General features: G+C 35.9%; 1 protein-coding gene across 1 annotated transcript in view; it reads right to left on the reverse strand.

Moving 5' to 3' along the window:
* LOC121444278 (transcriptional regulator ATRX-like) overlaps positions 1-18,141 on the reverse strand; it is a 143,172-nt gene that overhangs the window by 11,713 nt on the left and 113,318 nt on the right. Inside the window, exons 30-31 of the mRNA XM_041646103.1 lie at positions 17,552-17,729; positions 16,303-16,497 (exon numbers count right to left, since the gene is read on the reverse strand). Of these exons, the coding sequence (XP_041502037.1) occupies positions 16,303-16,497; positions 17,552-17,729 (373 nt within the window). The remainder of the gene's footprint in view (positions 1-16,302; positions 16,498-17,551; positions 17,730-18,141) is intronic.

The raw sequence follows: 18,141 nt of genomic DNA on the forward strand, positions 1-18,141 counted from the left end.
AAATAGAATGGTTTGTAGTTCAGCTAACCACCTAAATTTTAAGGTTTAAAAATGACTAGTTCAATTAATAAAACAAAATTAATGATAAATTAAAAGTTTAAGTTAATTTATTTAGAAGTTTAAAGTATTTGGCAAGCTGACAAAAATTCCTATGTAATTAATTCTGAAATCCAACCTTGAAAATAAAATTGTTAAAAAATAATCAAGGCTTAGCCTGGGGGTAGGGTAGGAGGTTTGCCACATTTCAAAAATATTTTGCTTACTATCACTTTGAATTTGGGTTTTATAATATCTGGAAATAAAAGGTCACCAGAATACTTAACTGCCATATAAGCCACTAACAAGGCTATGAAAAAGTCCCTTTTATTACTTGAAGAAGTCTAGCACTTAAGTGAAGAAATTTAATAATCCTAGTCTAAAAGCTTTTCCTTTCGCATTTGAAGTCAGTTTCTTCTCCCAGACTGTAACGGGAAAAAACTAGTGTGTGCAGTAAGAAACCGGAGAGCACACTAAATGAATGTCACATTAGACTTGTGTGTCTGGAGTACCTAACCTTTGCTAGAGAACATTAGAAACAGGCCCAGATTTCCAGAGTATTGGTGACAATTAGTGACAACCATAGAACTTGTCACTTCTAGGGAAAGAAAAGGCATGTCTGCTAAGCTGACATTCGCAGGAGGTAAAAACCATGTTTAATAAGAATGTTTTTTTTTTTTAACATTTGAAGAGCTTGACACTATATTTGGTATCTAGACCTCAAAAATCTGTTATCGGGATACAATGATTACGTGTGCTACATGCCACTATGAGATGGAGAGTTGTCATTGTAGATTTTATATGACCACAGTTGTTAGTCTAGAGACTGCAGTTTTCCAAGTAGGACCTAAACTGGAAATCAAATTTTCATCTCACACAATCTGTAGTTAACATGACCAACTGCTATGTTTTTGCAAACATTTGTATTCTCTAAGTCAAACTAGGTATGTTATAACACACACAGAATAGAAATACAAACATCAGAAGACAAGTAAATGATAAGGATATAAACATTTAAAAGATATGGAAAGGTCATTCAGTAATTCTAAGATTAAATAAATAAAGCTCTTCTGTAACTTCTGTTCTTTTAAGGGTCCAGAATAATAAATGTAATACAAAAGCTTAGCTATGCAATCTAGTAGCTGAATCTAATAATTCTTGTGAAAGGGGCACAGCTTTAGCTCCTGTCACTCTTCTTCCTCTAACATGTTAAAAGACCCAAATTTGAATTAGCGAAACTAGCTGATAGTAAAAACTCTATTAGCACACAGAAACTCTGCTACTGAAATTATTACCTCAATGAAGGGTTGACCCTAGGGAGCTGACAACTTGTTAGATGTGTCCTCAACTCCCAGAAATGTAAAAGAAAATGCCTCATAAGCTTTCCTCTGTAATCGACTCCACAACTAAACTGCCCGAAATTCTAAGACCAACAATAAAACTGTGTAGTCAACTTATTTTATAAAAGAGAAACCCGCATTACTTTCTGAATTTCAGATGGAAGATAGGGCAGGATTTTAAATGTAACATACACATAAACAGAAACCATGGTAGTAGTTCAGAAGAACTAAAACTTTGGCTTATTTGTATATTTTTGTTTTATGAGACAGTTTCTCTGTAGCCCTGGCTGTCCTGGAACTTGCGAGGTAGACCAGCCTGGCCTTGAAGTCAGAGATCCGCCTGCCTCTGCCTCTCAAGTACTGGGATTAAAAGCATGTGTAACCACCCACTGCCTGGCCAAAAAGTGAAGTTTTAAATTCTAGTATAAATAGGCTTATGTGGCCAGTCGTGCTAGACAGTACAGTTCTAAGATCGTTACAATTTTATCACTTACTAGCCCTATGTCTGAGCACATTACTTTTCATTATATGTGTATAAAGTGAGTCTACAACTTTTGTGGTGATATATGCGATGGTCGCAGACAGAATCATATCTATCTGTAAGTAATTATCAGAAAGAACCAAAGTAGTTTCTCCTCTTGGTAAGCTACTAGGAAAACTCCACTGGCATTATTTATCAGTTTTCTAACACCATTTCCAAGAAAATCGTAAACATATAGCTGCTAAAGAAAGACTAATAAAACCTGTCTTAAGAATAAGTATCTATCAAATTACACATATACACACAATATGTAATGTATATATATGTAATTTTGATCTTAAAAATTGGGGTATTTAGTTGGGGTTTCTGAGATGGCTCAGTGGCTAAGAGCACACTGCTCTTCCAGAGGACTCAAGTTTGATTGTCAGAACCCACATCAGGTAGCTCACAAGAACCTGTAACTACAGCGTCAGGGGATACGATGCCTCTAGATTCCATGGGTGTGTACATACATACATACAAACACACACACACACACACACACACACACACACACACACACACACACACTCTTAAAATGAATCTTTTGAAAAAAAAGAAATCTAGCTGATGATTAACAGATACCTTCCATTATTTAAAGTAAAAAGAATGATAAATCCTAAGCAATTTATATGTAAGAGTATCAAAAATTCTAGAACTACATACAGGGAACTTCAGCAGTCTGTAATCACTCCCATTTTGCCAGAGACTGAGGCATGGAAAAAACTTGAATGTTAACAATGCACAGGTTTATATAGAGAGATATTGGGCCTGTTTTGCAACTTTTCTTTCTGAATGCTAACTTTGCTCCTTAATGACTAGGTGGTCCCTTACCACAGATAGTTCACATTAAGGATTCATTTTAAACTCATCTTTGAGTGCTAGACTAAACCCAGAGTCTCATGCATGCTAAATGCACACACCACCAGAGTTATACCCCAGCCCAAAATAATTGACGACACATAAGTACTTCAGAGATATTAATTCTTTATCCTCAAACTTTCATTTGTCTTCTTCTATCTTTCTTTTTACTTTGGGCGGGGGCGATGGAGAGGGGAGAGTGTCATCTTTCATCTTAGCACTGGGAAGCCAGGGATAGGCAGATCTCTGTGGGCTAAGGAGCAGCCTTGTCTACATAGCAAGCTCCAGGCAAACCAGGGATATAGTCAGATCCTGTCTCAAAAAGGGAAAGATTCTGAAATTTAACCAAGTTTTTCTATGCTTTCTTTGCAGTAAGAAGTCCACACAGCAGACTGTTAAACAGAATATTGAGACAGCTTGATCTCTAAAAGAGTGGGTCAGAAAAACTTAGTCCATAGGATATATTTTAGCATATCAAAAAGTATACTACTCTAAATTTGAGATGAGAACACAAGTCAGACCCCTGTAAAAATTTGTATTTTATATATGCCTGTATGGCAGCACTATCCTAAGAACTTCACATGGAACACCCAATGTTCATATCGCTATGAAGGATGTATTACTACACCCAGTTTATGGACCACACTACAGAAATAAAGCAACATGGGTTTTGAACTTGCAACCATTCTGCTTCAGTGTCTCAAGATGTTGGGACCACAAGCATGCATCACTAGATGTGGCAAGTAGTAAATATTTGTAGTGGATCAAACTCTCCATAAGGAAACAATTTTAGAACTCCAGCTCAATCCTTCACCAATGGAATCTTGCAAAACACCCTGGCCGGCAAGGATACATTATAAATGATGTAATTTCTACTGGCAGTAATTTCTAAGACAGTGTAGCTTGCCAAAGTTTGAGAATATGCTATCTGGAGGTATCATTGGCATCATGATCTCTATAACCTAAAGAAAGACATGGTGGCCTTGGCTTACTAATTTTCGCTGTTTTAAAAAAAGTACTCTTTTATTTTAAAAAACTGAAAACTGAGATCCTTTATTAAATAAGATATTCTAAAACCTAAACAAATACTCCAGAAGTACCAGGTGGCTAAAAGATAATTCTATATTATCTAAGAAAGGGGGAAAGAAAATCCTTAGTTATTGGAAACGGTATTCATTCTTTGGCAACTGCATGCTAGCTTTATTGGAAATGATGATCACTTTTGAGTAATTAATGTTATTATTCTGCCAACTGATCCAACTCATCTCTAAGGAAACTCAAGCCTCCAAATACATGTTTCTTCTATAATGTAGCTAAGATTATTTCCTTTGGTCCCTAAAAGTTTTTATTCATGTCAAATTTTGATCTTATAAGGAGAAAGACCTCATGTGGTGCCTTTTTAATGAATTTAAGTCTACCAGGAGGTGGTGGCACACGCTTTTAATCGCAGCACTCTGGAGGCAGAGACAGGAAAGGCCAGCCTGGTCTAGAGAGTGAGATCCAGAACAGGTTCCAAAGATAGACAGAGAAACCCTACCTCCACAAAGCAAAAGAAAAGTCTATATTACTTTCAGAGAATTGAACTTAGCAAAATGGCAACACGGTAACAACTATGGAATGAAAACTAGTAGTGAACATTGGTGCGGTTACCACATGTGACAGTAAACATACACACTCACACATTTATGTCATCTCTGTGAGGTATAGATATTGTCATTTTCTGAAGCACAGTAAGGTTCACAAAGTTTATGAGGCTTGCTTAAAAGCCAGGTATGGTAACTCATTTCTGACATCTAAGCATTGGAGAGGCCAAGATGAGAAGAATGCTATGAATTTAGGGCAGCCTCGGCTATATAGTAAGTTCCATGCCAGTTTCAACTACAGAGTGAGACTCTGTCTCAAAACAAACATAGAGGCTATTGAGATGGCTCAGTCAGTAAAGGGTGTTCAATCCACATGGGGACCTCACAAGATGAAAGGAGAAAACCGACTCCGCTAAGTTTTCCAAATACCTACTCTTATACTGTGGCATCATGCCCCCTCACCAAAAATAAACTTTATAAGTTAAAAGAAACGACAAGATTTATCTCCAAAGGGGTGTTTAGCAGATGACCTGGAAGAAGGACAAGGTACAAACCAGTTGTTCCTTCCACCTTGTATAAACTATTGCAACAAACACCAACTTAGACACTTTAATAACCTACAAAGTAATGGTACAACTGAAGTAATTCCTCAAGCCTGCTGTATTTTCTGGTATTCTATTTTTACTCAGATAAATAATAAGCCTTTTTGTACCAGTTAACATGTATGTGTGAATATTAGCCTTTGTTTTATTAAACAAAAAAAATTAAGCTTGTAATAAAAGGCAGAGAAGTAAATAACAATGACATTAAACTTCATATTTCAAATAGAACTTTGGCTTCTTAGAAGTTATCAAAATTGGGCTCATGTGCCACCATGTGGTTCTCACATCTCAAAAGTCAATATATGTAAGCTCAGAGAAAGTTCCTGAAATAAGTTGATTAGCAATTATATGTTTTACATAAATCAATTTTAATGAAAAGTATTCCACTCTAGCAATAAGAATGACAAAGGCAAAACCTTATATTATCATATGCTGGCTAATAAAACTGTACAATAACATCTCTGTTCAGTAAACTATGCTTTGAGGTATTAAAGCTTGAATAAAGGACTAAAGACTAGGAGAGAAAATTGTACACAAAATCAGGGTGGAGAAAGCCAAACTAAAGCCTCACTTAGAGTTCTTTAACTTAAATCCCCATTTTGTCTTCTCTATAATTACCACCATGCAGCCCACATTTAAAGAGACATAAGTGGTGCAGTGCTGAAAAGGGGAAGTGCAGAAACGCTTCTATGCCAGTTCTACTGGCTTTTGTTTTCTTAATAAAGGGTACAGAACTTAGGCTGTGTACACTGTACTTAAGAGGAAAAAAAAACACCTACTTAGGCGCGTATTATGAAATGTGGCCCTGGCCAAGATTTTAATCACTGAAATCTATGCGACCTATAAGTTTATTGCCAGAACAGCATTTTCCCAAAGAAATTTACATAAATGTTAACAAAGGTGAGATATTAATATTTAAGAAACAAATAGTTCACAATCAGCCCCCAACTCCAATATCAATAGAGCCTGGTTTGGCAAATTTGTAAGTTTGGTGAAGGCTTACGATGACTGAAGAACATAGCATGAATAATAAGAACCCAGAGACAGATATTGGGGTCCAACCAGATGATCAGGAAAGCAAAGCAGCCAGTCATTGGCTCTTTTCTCTACCTCAGACCAAAAATCGCCAAGTTCATGTTTCCACAAATCCTGAAGACTCCACACTCCAATGAGTTCCTATCTCTCTACCCTTTATATTCCTCTCTACCCAGCCATATCACATATTTCTCCACCTGCCTATTGCTGTGATACCAAGTGCAGGGATCACTTTTTGAGTATTTCTCTTTTAGACAAGATTCAATCTTGTGTAGCCCAGGGTGGCCTTGTAGTCACAGAGATCCGTCTGCCTCTGTCTCCCAAGTTCTGGGATTAAAGTTGTGTGCCACCACGGCTAACTAGTATGGGTGCTTTGCCCTCTGATTTTCAGGCAAGCTTTATTTATTAAAATACAAATAATATAGCACTAAATTTCCTCTTTATTGTATAAAATAAAAAGGCTATAAGTAATATAAGAAAAACTATATGCAATAAGTACAATAACTATACACAATATGTATAAGCATTAAGTACATCAACAATATCTAGTCAATTTCCATTTGAAAAATTCAGAAAAAAATACTCCATATCTATTCTATCTTGGTGAGTCCAAAGCCTTATATCTTATTTACTTTTTATCATAACTTGATTCCTGTGTATGATAAACAAGGAAAACTAAAACTATCTAGTTTACAATTCCTTCAGAGACCTAAGAAGGAAAAATAGTATTAACTAAGCAACCATTAAGTGTAAGCAAGCAACTTCCAAAAATTGTGAGAAATGACACTTGGTTGCGGGGACAGTCATCCAAAGTTCCTCTGCAATGTTGGGGTATCCATCTTCAGCCTACAAGCCTAGCATAACTGACAGACTTTTCTGTTAAGGAAGATTATTTTGAAGGGCTGTCCCTGCTTGTCTTGACAATGTTTGGTAGTCACTTTCTTTTCTGTCTTGCTTGTTAAATTAGGATAGCATACTGTCAGCAGTTGAGGCAAGGGCATTTTCTTGCCAAGTGACTTTTGCTAAAAAGAAAGTAAACTCCATGTACAGTTTCTTCGATGCTCATTATCTCCTCTGAAGTAGGTTGGTGCTACCAGGAGCAGACATGTCTCATTGTCATAAAACAAAAAAAATAAAACATAATGTGGCTAGAAGTTTCTGTCCCTCACAGTCCTGAAGCCATTCAATCCCAATTAAACACAGAAGCTTATATGAATTATTACCTGTATGGCCTTTTGCTCAGGCGTATTACTAACTAGTTCTTATAACTTAAATTCATCCAAATTCTTGTTGATGTTTAACCACATGGCCAGGTACATTTTCTCAGTAAGGCAATCTCATCTTGTTGCTTTTTTATCTGGCTGATGAATGGCTGTCTGCCTTTCCTTTTCCCAGAATTCTCCCAGTCTTGACTATACTTCCTGTCTGGCTACTAAACAATCAACATTTTATTAAAACAATATGAGTAACAAATCTTTACAGTGTACAAGAGCATTACTGCACACTTTCCCTTATTTTCTTTTTGAAACAAAAACCCTGAATCTATTCTCCTTTTTTAGCTTTCTTCTTGACCATTATCCATAACAACTTGTAACCAAAACGTTACACAAAGACAAACATCCATAATTCATTTGGGGGGAATGTGGGTATAGTTTTCCAGACTATTTCCTGCTGAATGGGGGCACTGATAATCTTATGGGAACCCAAAGAAAATTTAGAATTATGATCAAGTCCTGACTGGAGTATTCTGTGAGGCTTGATCATCTCAGCCAGCAGTCTTGAGGCTGAGAAACTACAACAGAGGTACTTTGAAATGTTGGATCATCTGGGCCACCCATTCCCATTGGAGATTTTTCAGGGGGGGGGGGTCTTCTTTGATAAAACCTTATTTTTCTTAAAGCAGAATGAATCCACAGCCTCTCATTTCCTGTGGAAACAAAAGCAAAACTTCTTCTCCAAAGTAACATATCTTTTGACTTTAAATTTTGAAGTCAAGGCATTTTCAAAATATATAGGTTGGATTAATACAGTGGCAGCAGCTGTTGCTCCTTCCTCCATAGTCAAACAATTCAAAAACACAGTAACACACAGTATCAAAATTCTCTGTGTACTTTCCATCTCTACATGGCTTTTTAAAACTCTATTTCTTTTACTTCTATTTTTAATTTTTGTTTTTTTGAGAGAGGGTTTCTTTGTGTATTTTTAGCTGTCCTAGATCTCACTCTGTAGACCAGGCTACCCTCAAAATCAGAGATCGACCTGCCTCTCCCTCCCAAGTGCTGGCATTAAAGGAGTGCACCACCACACCTGGCTACTCTATTTCTTTTTTCAAGGACTTTCTCTATCCTTTTTCTTTTCTTTCCCAAGCCTACATATATTTTTTAGACACACTATAAACCATTAAGATGCTTTTTTCTGTATGAATCTGTCTTTACCACATATCTCTATCTTTTTCTGAGTACAAGTCTTTAATCTGTTAAGCAGAATGGCTAGGACTAAAACTGCAGCTTTGGTGGCTGACTCCATCCCATTCCTTAGCTTCCTGGGAGACTAGCTTCAGGGTGGAGGAACAGGCAGGAGTCACATTTATTGCCACAACTCTTGAGAAAAGATGGTTACAAAGAAGATTCATTTGACTCTGTTCTTCTCTTGTCTAGAATCCTTTTTCCTTTTTTAAAAAAATTTCTCAGGCTTTATGTGGAAATTCTTGCCAAATGCTGGGCACAAATTATAGCAAGAATAATAAAAAAAAAAAAACAGAGAAAAATATTGGGGTTAAAGCTGAAGATCAGAAAAGTAAAACAGCCAAGCCACTAGAGAAGTCTTACCTCTAGAAAGACTGGGTGACTGCAGACAGAGCCCTGATCTTCTGTCTCCTCCCATTTTATATTCTCCACTAGTGCTGGGATTAAAGACATGTGACTCACTAGGACTGAGATTAAAACTATGGGCCACCACCACCTAAATCTATTTTTGCATTGATGTTGAGTAGCCCAGGGTGGCCTTGAACCCACAGAGATCCCTATGCCTGTTTCCAAAATCCTGGGATTAAAGGTGTGTGACACCACTGCCTGGCCTCTAGTGACTTAGTTTTACCTTCTGACCTTCAAGGTAAGCTTTATTTATTAACAAATAAATAAAATATTGCTGTTATTGAAACATCTTAAATGCCATATTCTGTAGAACTCTGAAGAGTTTGATAATGACCTGTCTGTCTAAAATATACCTTCGTTTGACCTTGAAAACATACCTAATTTAACTACAAATTCAATTATAATGGAGGCTTAACTACTAACCTGCATTTCCTTATTATCCTAAACTAAACAGTTGGTAACAATTTAAAAGGACTAGAAATTTGTATTACATTGTTAAATGAGTTGTATAGGTACAATAACTTGAATAAGAGTAGAAATGTATATACAGTATGCTCTAACAAAATTAATCTGAAGTTTTTATCAATATACAAAATTTATACAACATACAAGAGTCCAGACCAATGTAAAACATTTAAAACTAGTAAAAGCAGACTCAATAATCTACCTTTTTTTATCATATATCTATAACCTCTGTCTTTACTTTTCAGAGTAGATTCAATAATCTACCATTTTATCCTATCGCATCTGTGTCACTTCTTTTTAGAGTAGATTCAAAAATCTACCATTTTATCTTAGCATATCTATACCCCTTTTTTCTTTTCAAAACAAAAACCTTACATTTAATTTCTTTTGTGTTGATTTTTTTTCCTGGCTATAATCAATAACAACTTAACCAAACCCAGTCTCTGTGTAATGGGAAGGTACAAGGTTTGTCTCAAGTACTGGCTAGAGTAGTCTGTTAGGGTGGATCTACCTCAGCTAGACACCTCAAAATTGTTCTGAGAAGTTTGTAGTCCAAAGCCCATCTTTAGGTGGTGTTTTTCAGCCTAGTGATATTATAATACTCCTGAAGGAATTGTCAAAGTCATGGTTCACCGCAGAAAACTGATAGAGACCAAAACCCAAAATCATGTACAGGAAGGTAGATAAAACCTTTTTCTAGAATTAGCACTCTATATGACCATTAATTTCATTATATATATATATATATATCTTACACCTTAAGAAAAGCTGTTAAAGAGTCAAAAACCAAAGGATTATGAGATTAGTGGCAATAAAAGTCCTTAAAGTTTTGTTTTTCTTCTGTCCCATATCAGGTGGCTCTTCTGACATGAGACAGAGATTTGATTTCACTTCAGAAAGCATGTTTGGGTTAAGAGAAGGAGAGCGCCACACTCCAATTCAAAGCCATCTTTAATCTTTAATTGGAGTAGGACTCGAAAAATATCATTTGTATTAATATGTCTATAGAAAATAGAAGAAGCAAATATTTTGGAAGACTTATGAAATTTTATTCTGTTTGGAAATGTGATATACCAATAGGCCAATTGACTCTTTTTCTTGAGAATTTTTTTTGGGGGGGGGGGGGGATGATTTGTCCTTTTTCTTTAGATGTCTCATTTGTCCAGTGTTCTTTGGGTTCCTTAATGGGATGCTTTTATCCTCCAGAAAAGACAGAAATAAAACCCATTTACCAACCCTAATTTTCGGGAGGTTCTATTTTGACAAGTTATTTCTGATCAAATGAAAAGAATTTGTTAGATTTATAGGTCAATTTAGATAAAACAACCATGCTGATTGATAAAAAACAATTTGGATGCCAAGATTCTGATGAAATTATTGCTACATTCACACCTGTGTCTACCAGATCTTTTTAATTTTAGTATTTGTTCATTTATAGAAGTTTGTCGGGGGCTGGAGAGATGGCTCAGAGGTTAAGAGCATTGCCTGCTCTTACAAAGGTCCTGAGTTCAATTCCCAGCAACCACATGGTGGCTCACAACCATCTGTAATGAGGTCTCCTCTGACCTCCTCTGGCCTGCACCACAGACAGAGTGTTGTATACATAATAAATAAATAAATATTTAAAAAAAAAAAAGAAGTTTGTCAAAATATTTGCTTTATAGTCTTTGCTGAATTTTTTTGTTCCCTTTTCTATAGTTATTCTATTATCCAGAGCAATATGGTTTCTTACAATAGGCATTAGGTTCACTATTGCTCTGGAAAGGAGCTTCCTCTATTATGGCAGGAAATGACTGAACAAGATTTGGCATAGGGTACTGAAAAGAGACCCTCAACGGAGTTTCTGGATGGCAAAGGATTATACTGAAAATCCCTTGTTGATCCACATTCATTAGTCCAATGTCTGCCTTTGCCACAATTTCTGCGTAATACAGAAGGGGGTGTTCTGAATGGATTATGCTTGGAAAAAAATAGTTTTGAGGAACACCCTGTTTACAATCCCTGTTAAAGTGACCTTGTTTGTCATAATTGAAACAAAATCTGACATTTCGATTTTTCTTCAAACCTCTGAAAAATCACCTCTTACCACATCATCATGGTCATGAGATTCAACACTAATTGTATCTAGGATCAATTACTCCAAAGATGCTGACCTTGTCTTTAATGGCCTAATTATCCTTCTGCATTGAGAATTAGCATTTTCTCATATTTTTGGTTGTAAGACTAGCCTTTAATGGCTGAGACAACTCTCCAGCCCGAGAATTAGCAGTCTCAAAAGCCAGAGATTCAATCATTATTTGTCTACCTTCTGATTTTTGGTATCATTTTATTTATTACTGATGTCAATCTTTGTAACAAATCCATGAAGGTTTGTTTCTTTTGGCCCCTGTATGACTTTAGTAAATGATTCAATCTTCTTTCCTACTTCTTCAATTCTGTCCCAAGCATTTAAAACTGCTGCATAGCATAAAGTCACAATGTGATGATCATATAGAGATTTCCTTGCTAGAGTAGCTATAGTAGCATAAAAGAAGTTGATCTTGGGAGATTTCTGTACCTCTAGCTTTACTCCATTCTTCAACAGTATTAGCCTCTTCTCTGAACCAGGTACTCCATTGTAATTATGGGACAGGCTTTAAAACAGCTTTAACCAGCTCTATCCAGTTGTTAGGGATAATTCTATTATAAACTGCAATACTCTACCTCAGTTGGCAGAGCATGAAACTCTTAAACTCAGGATCATGGGCTCGAGCCCCACATTGGGCGTCAAATGGAGCATGGATAATAAAAACCTAGAGACAGATATTGGGTTCAAGCTGAAAGCAGTCAGCCACTGACAACCTCTACCTCAGACTAAAAAAATGGGTGGGATTCTGTCATCATGAATCCTGAAGACTCCACACCCCACATTTCACTGAGTTCCTATCTTTTCCCCCTTATATTCCTCTCTCCAACCAGTCATAACACTCCCGCCTCCACTTCCCTAGCGATGGGATTAAAGGTGTGTGATCCTAAGTGCTGGGATCACCTTTGTATGAGCTCTATTTCGCTTTTAGACAGATTCAATCTTGTATAGCTCACGGTGGCCTTGTAGTCACAGAGATTCACATGCCTCTGTCTCCCAAGTCCTCGGGATAAAAATGTGTGCCCCCAGGCCCTGGCCTGTATGTATGGCTGCTTTGCTCTCTGATCTTCAGGCAAGCTTTATTTATTAAAACACAAATAATACACCACTATAGAAGAACATTATAAAAGAATGGACTGAAGCTAGTTATTCCAGATTTTTGTTTGTTTGTTTCATTGAGTTTTTTTTTTTTTTGGTCAACTGAACTCAAACTGAAATTATCTGAGATGAGGAACCTAAATAGAGAAAATGCCACCATTAGATTGCTGTATATAAGTCAAAAGGCCTTTTCTAGATTGATTATTGGTATGAGAGGTACCAGCACACTGTGATTGGTATCAGTCCTGGACAAGTGGTCCAGAGGTGTATAAGAAAGCAAACTGAGATGATCAGGGGGAGCGAACAAGTAAGCAGCACTTTTCTATGGTCTCTGTTTCAGCTCCTGCATCTCAGTTTCTACCTTGACTTCTACTGATCATGGATTATTAAACCTGTAAGCCAAAGAAACCCTTTCTTCCTCATGTTGCTTTTGGCCTTGGTGTTTTAGCAATGCAATAAAAAGCATAACTAGGAGAGCTGAGCATATAATTCAAACCAGTAATCCCAACCTTTAGGATGCTGAAGCAGGAAGACTGCTAGGTATTCCAGAACAGCCTGAGTAACATAGTAAATTCAAGGTGAGTAAAAGCTATACAGCAAGATCTGAGATTTAAAAAAAAAGAAGAATATGAGAAGAATATACACATTGAGGACACATGATTCAGAAGACCCTAAAATTAAATCACTAAAAGAAAACATTATCATTAGCAACAGCAATGAAGAATCCTATATGCAGATTTAAGGAAATATGAGTAATGTGATAAGGCAGTGAATGAAGCTGACTACTATGATAGTTTCAAGAAGGAACTAAAGACACAATATAAAGGGCTAGTGTGAGGCTTAGGAGTAAAGTACTTGTGGAACAAGTGCAACGTCCTGGGTTCAACCCCAGGAACACAAAAAGACCTACACAAAACCAAATACAAGGTAAAACAAACCAATTATCTTCCTTTCAGAAATCTACCTTAAGTTACTGAGTGAAACTACGCATTCAACTGTAACAAAACTTTTCAAAGACAGTAGAACATTAAGGAAAGATGGAAGTTTTTTTAAAAGACCAGAACAATATGGAAGACAGCAATGGAAGAATGTAGTTCTTACTTCTAAAGAGCTAGAAAAATAAGACACCAAATCACAGTTAAGTGATTAATAAACAAAGTCTGAGACATCCAATCTAATTAGAAAGTTGCAAAGTACAACTAAATAGGAACAGAAATACAAGACAAGAATTGTGTAATAAAAAGGATGTGATAAGGCAGAAAGACACAAAATCATATCGGGGAAATAAAAGTTAGGTACTTTCAGGAAAAATAACTCATCAAAAGGCATACTACTTAATAACTATTTAGATAACACTAGGCAATAAATTTAATAAAAATGAAGAAGATAAATCATTTATAGTGGTCTTAAAAATAAAACACAAAATGAAAATCAAAACAAAGGAGGGGGAAAATACCATAACAAAACAAAAGAGAGAAAACATAAAGTTGGTTCGGTAGGGAGGTGTAAAGGAGCAGGAAGAAGTTGGGAGAAGGAAGAAAACATGATCAAAATATATTGTAGGTAGCTGGGTGCTGGTGGCACATGCCTTTAATCCCACCACTCAGGAAGAAAAGGAAAGTAAATCTCTGTGAGTTCAAGGCCAGTCTAGTCTATTAAGCAAGTTTCAGGACAGCCAGGGCTACACAAAGAAAGTCTGCTTCAATAAACCCATATGTTTAAATAAATTTTAATTACAAATAAAGAATAAAAAATTATAGATAAAAAGGACTAGTGCCACATTTTTACTGTAATAATAGGAAGTAGCTTTGATGATAAAAGCAGATTCAAAAGACAAGAAATGTTTCACTACAAATATCAAAATAAATACTATCAAAATATTAGCATGATGAAATGAACTTGTAAATACAAGCCTAAGGAACAAATATAACACTTATTGAGTAACTATACAGTACCTACTCCACTATAACCACCTTGTTTTAGGTCTGCTATTACCATTCACCTATATCATATTAATAGTATCCTAACAAGTTTCTTAACATCTATTTTACTTTCTCCAGTTCATCTTCTACACTGATACACAAAGTTATTTTTCTAAGAATAACTTAGATAGAAAATGTTTCTGTTTAAAATTTAATAGATTCCATAGCCATAATATGATTCCTAACTTAAGTACTATGATCACAATTCCCTTCTGCCTTGGAGCATTTTTTTCTTCTTCTCTTGCCAAGTAAGCCTACTTCTGTACTGCCACTGTAAACTTACAGTGTGATGATCTGATTTCTTGAGGCTCCCAAAACTTGTGCCATTTTATGCACATTTCTTTTGCCTGTCCTCCCTGTGGTCTCAGCAATACCATAGCCACACACTTCTATTTTCAACATTTCTTCAAGCCTTCTTCAAGCAAGTCCTCTCCCTAACTTTTCCCAACAAACTGGGTAGTCCTTTTATATGTCTGTATAGATTTCTAATATACAACCCAGAATATTCATTTTGTTACTTAAGGCAAGATAAAAAATTTATTAAACTTATAACGAAGTACATAAAAGCAAAGGGACTCTACCTAAAAGGGGATGCAGGCTTGAGTATCTGCTGTTTTGGCCTACCTGATCTCATTTAGTCACACATTGCTAGCCCTGAATCATCTCTGTGGAACAGCAAACACAATTATGAAAACGAGTTTCAAGTTTTAGCTATAACCTTATAACCTTTACTCATTAGAGACTGTTGCTTGTAAAAAAGAACTTCCTTCCTAAGCCTATTTGCTTTACTTGAATGTGCACAACCACATGAAGAACTAATAAATACTTTTATAAGTGACAGAAGTTACGCTGTTGTATTGATATGGCACCCAGATAGCTGCTTTCCTAATTCTCTTAATGTTAATGATTTTTTTGAGACAGGGTTTCTTAGTGTAGCTTTGGAGCCTGTCATGGAACTTGCTTTATTTATGTAATTTTATTTTATTTTTTTAAGGAACGTCCACTCCACCTTAATCCCAGCACTCAGGAGGCAGAGGCAGGTGGATCTTTGTGAGTTTGAGGTCAGCCTGGTCTATGTAGTGAATTCCAGGACAGCCAGGGCTACACAAAGAAACCCTGTCTCAAAAAACCCAACAAAATCAAAGAACCTCTTTACTGTTTTGAGTTGTGGGTGCAATAATTTACATGCTTACCAAAAGTGCACACGGTTCCCTTTATATCCACATTCTCACCAATACTGACTACTTCTTATTCCTTGGATTCTTAGCTACCCTAACAGATATGAGGTAGAATCTCATTCATTATGTTTTTGATTTGCAGCTCCCTAACAAGTAGTGATGATGGGAAAATTTTCATACACCTATTTGCTGATTCTTAATTGCTCTATGAGAGAAAAAAGGTTAAAGAACAGACAACTAACTTACTAGTAGATTAGTCATATAAACATGCCTTCAATTTAAAGCTTAGGAAAACACAGTCTTAATGATTTCCACTCAGATTTCTGATTAGATTTCTTTCTGGGTGGTGGAAATGTTATTTGACATAAATAACGTTTATGGTTTTCAGAAATATTACCTTCTTTGTGGTGTTGTATTGATAAGTAATTAAGCATTCTTTCACTTATAATCATATAAAGTTTGTTAAATATCAATTTAGTCTCTGAAAATATATGAAGTACACACAGCCTTAATCAGAATCTCTTCTTCATTGTAGTAGTACAATTTCCTTGGTCCCTGTTGGCATTTGATTTGTTAGTTAACCTAATTATCTGAAAAGACATACCTTTGGCAGCATGGGGGTGTCCCTTTTCTTCTTCTTTTCTGAATTGGGATCATCTAATAGGTCTGGCTCAAAAGTATAAAGTTCAGTAAGCTCATTCATAGTAAAATGACGTTCAACCTGCTGTTGATCAACAACTCGAAAAGACAGTGACTGCTTTGTTACCTGTCGATCATAAATCTTATCTTCCATGGTTCCCTTTGTTTAAAAAACAAAGAAACAATACACAGATAAAAAAATTGGTCAACATAAAACTTATGGATAAATCTAGTTACACGTTAATATGAAATGCTAAAATTTCACGGTCACATGTTGCCACAAAAAATCCCTAACAATGTTAGTCCATTCATGAAAGAATTCATCTATTCTAGGAAACTTACCGTCTTAATTTGTCATCAGGTTAATAAAATTTGACTATGAAGAGTTATTCTAAATTATGTGACCAAAATGGATTTGTGGCCTGCTTTGAGATAATTCTATACCTTGTGAAAGTCAGAGAGCAGGCAGATATCAGGATAAACAGAAATAGAAGGCACAAGAAATAAGAATTTAGATAGGTACTGAAATTAGAATACGAGAAACCAGATTTTTAATGTGATATATAATAGGCTAACAATACGCAAAACGTCTTATAGTTCAAATATGGCTTTCTAAAATTCAAGATAAACTAATATACTGACATATACTATACATTACTTATAAACTAAAATACAAAGAAACTGTACACATGTCACACTGAAGAAGATCAAGTAAATAAATATCTGCTAGTAAATATCAGGCTGCAACTGAGAGAAGCCCAGATTTGGGTTCAAGTGGAGAGTATATGTCCTACCTGCTCCTGAAACAGATGTGTCAGTTAAAAGGGCACCTTGACTCTACAGACACAAATGACCTTGAAATGCATCTATTTCTTGAATTTTGATGAATTTTATTAAATCTGAATTCTGAGGGGAGTTGATTTTGTTTTTAAACAGAGGTCTCACTATGTAACCAAGATTGTCATTGAAAGCACCACCATCCTACCTACAGGTCCTATGTGCTGGGACCACAGCTGTGCAACACCACGTCTGGCTTCTGTCTGACCTAACTTGATATCAGTTTTATTTATAGAATATTTTCAAGTATGTCTCCTTCTAAGAGACCTACGCTGGGCATATCTAAAGTATTATCAGTTTCATCTGTATATGTTCTGCACCTCTAGATTATTAACATCAACTTCTTAGTATAAAAAGAATGCAAACGACAAACCTACCTGAGCTAAGAACCTATACACATAAACAGGCTTAGTTTGTCCAAAGCGATAAACTCTGAATATACTCTGGATGTCATAAGATGGATTCCAAGAAGCATCAAATATAATCACTCTATTAGCAGCTACCAGGTTAATTCCAAGAGACCCTGCTTTGGTGGAAATGATAAACAATCGCCCTCTAAAAATGAAAATGTAAAATAAATGCTTAGTTATTATGACTTTAATATTACAAAAGAACACATACACCGTATACTTTAATAAGAAAAATCAACTTCCCACAAAAAACAATTGTACTATTATATTAATTATAGTTATATTATTAATATTAAAGCCTACAATAATTTATAATTAAAGATGACTTAAAGATTAAGAGGGGCTGAAGGAGGGGATAGAATATGATCAAAATATAGTATGTATAAAATTGGCTTAACAAATAACAAGGTGAACCCAAAGAAAAAAATATATAAATCCTCCTGGAAATTGGAAGCAGGCAAAAACACCGGGAAAAAGTTGGGAGCATGAGGGTGGGGGTAGAGGTGGAAGGGGGGTTGGGAGAAGGGGAGAGGGGAGAGAGAAGGCAGAAGGGAAGA

The sequence above is a fragment of the Microtus oregoni genome, unplaced genomic scaffold (genome assembly GCF_018167655.1).
Source record: "Microtus oregoni isolate MIOR12 unplaced genomic scaffold, Mior012 000119F_ref0000445, whole genome shotgun sequence".
NCBI classification, from domain to species: Eukaryota; Metazoa; Chordata; class Mammalia; order Rodentia; family Cricetidae; genus Microtus; species Microtus oregoni.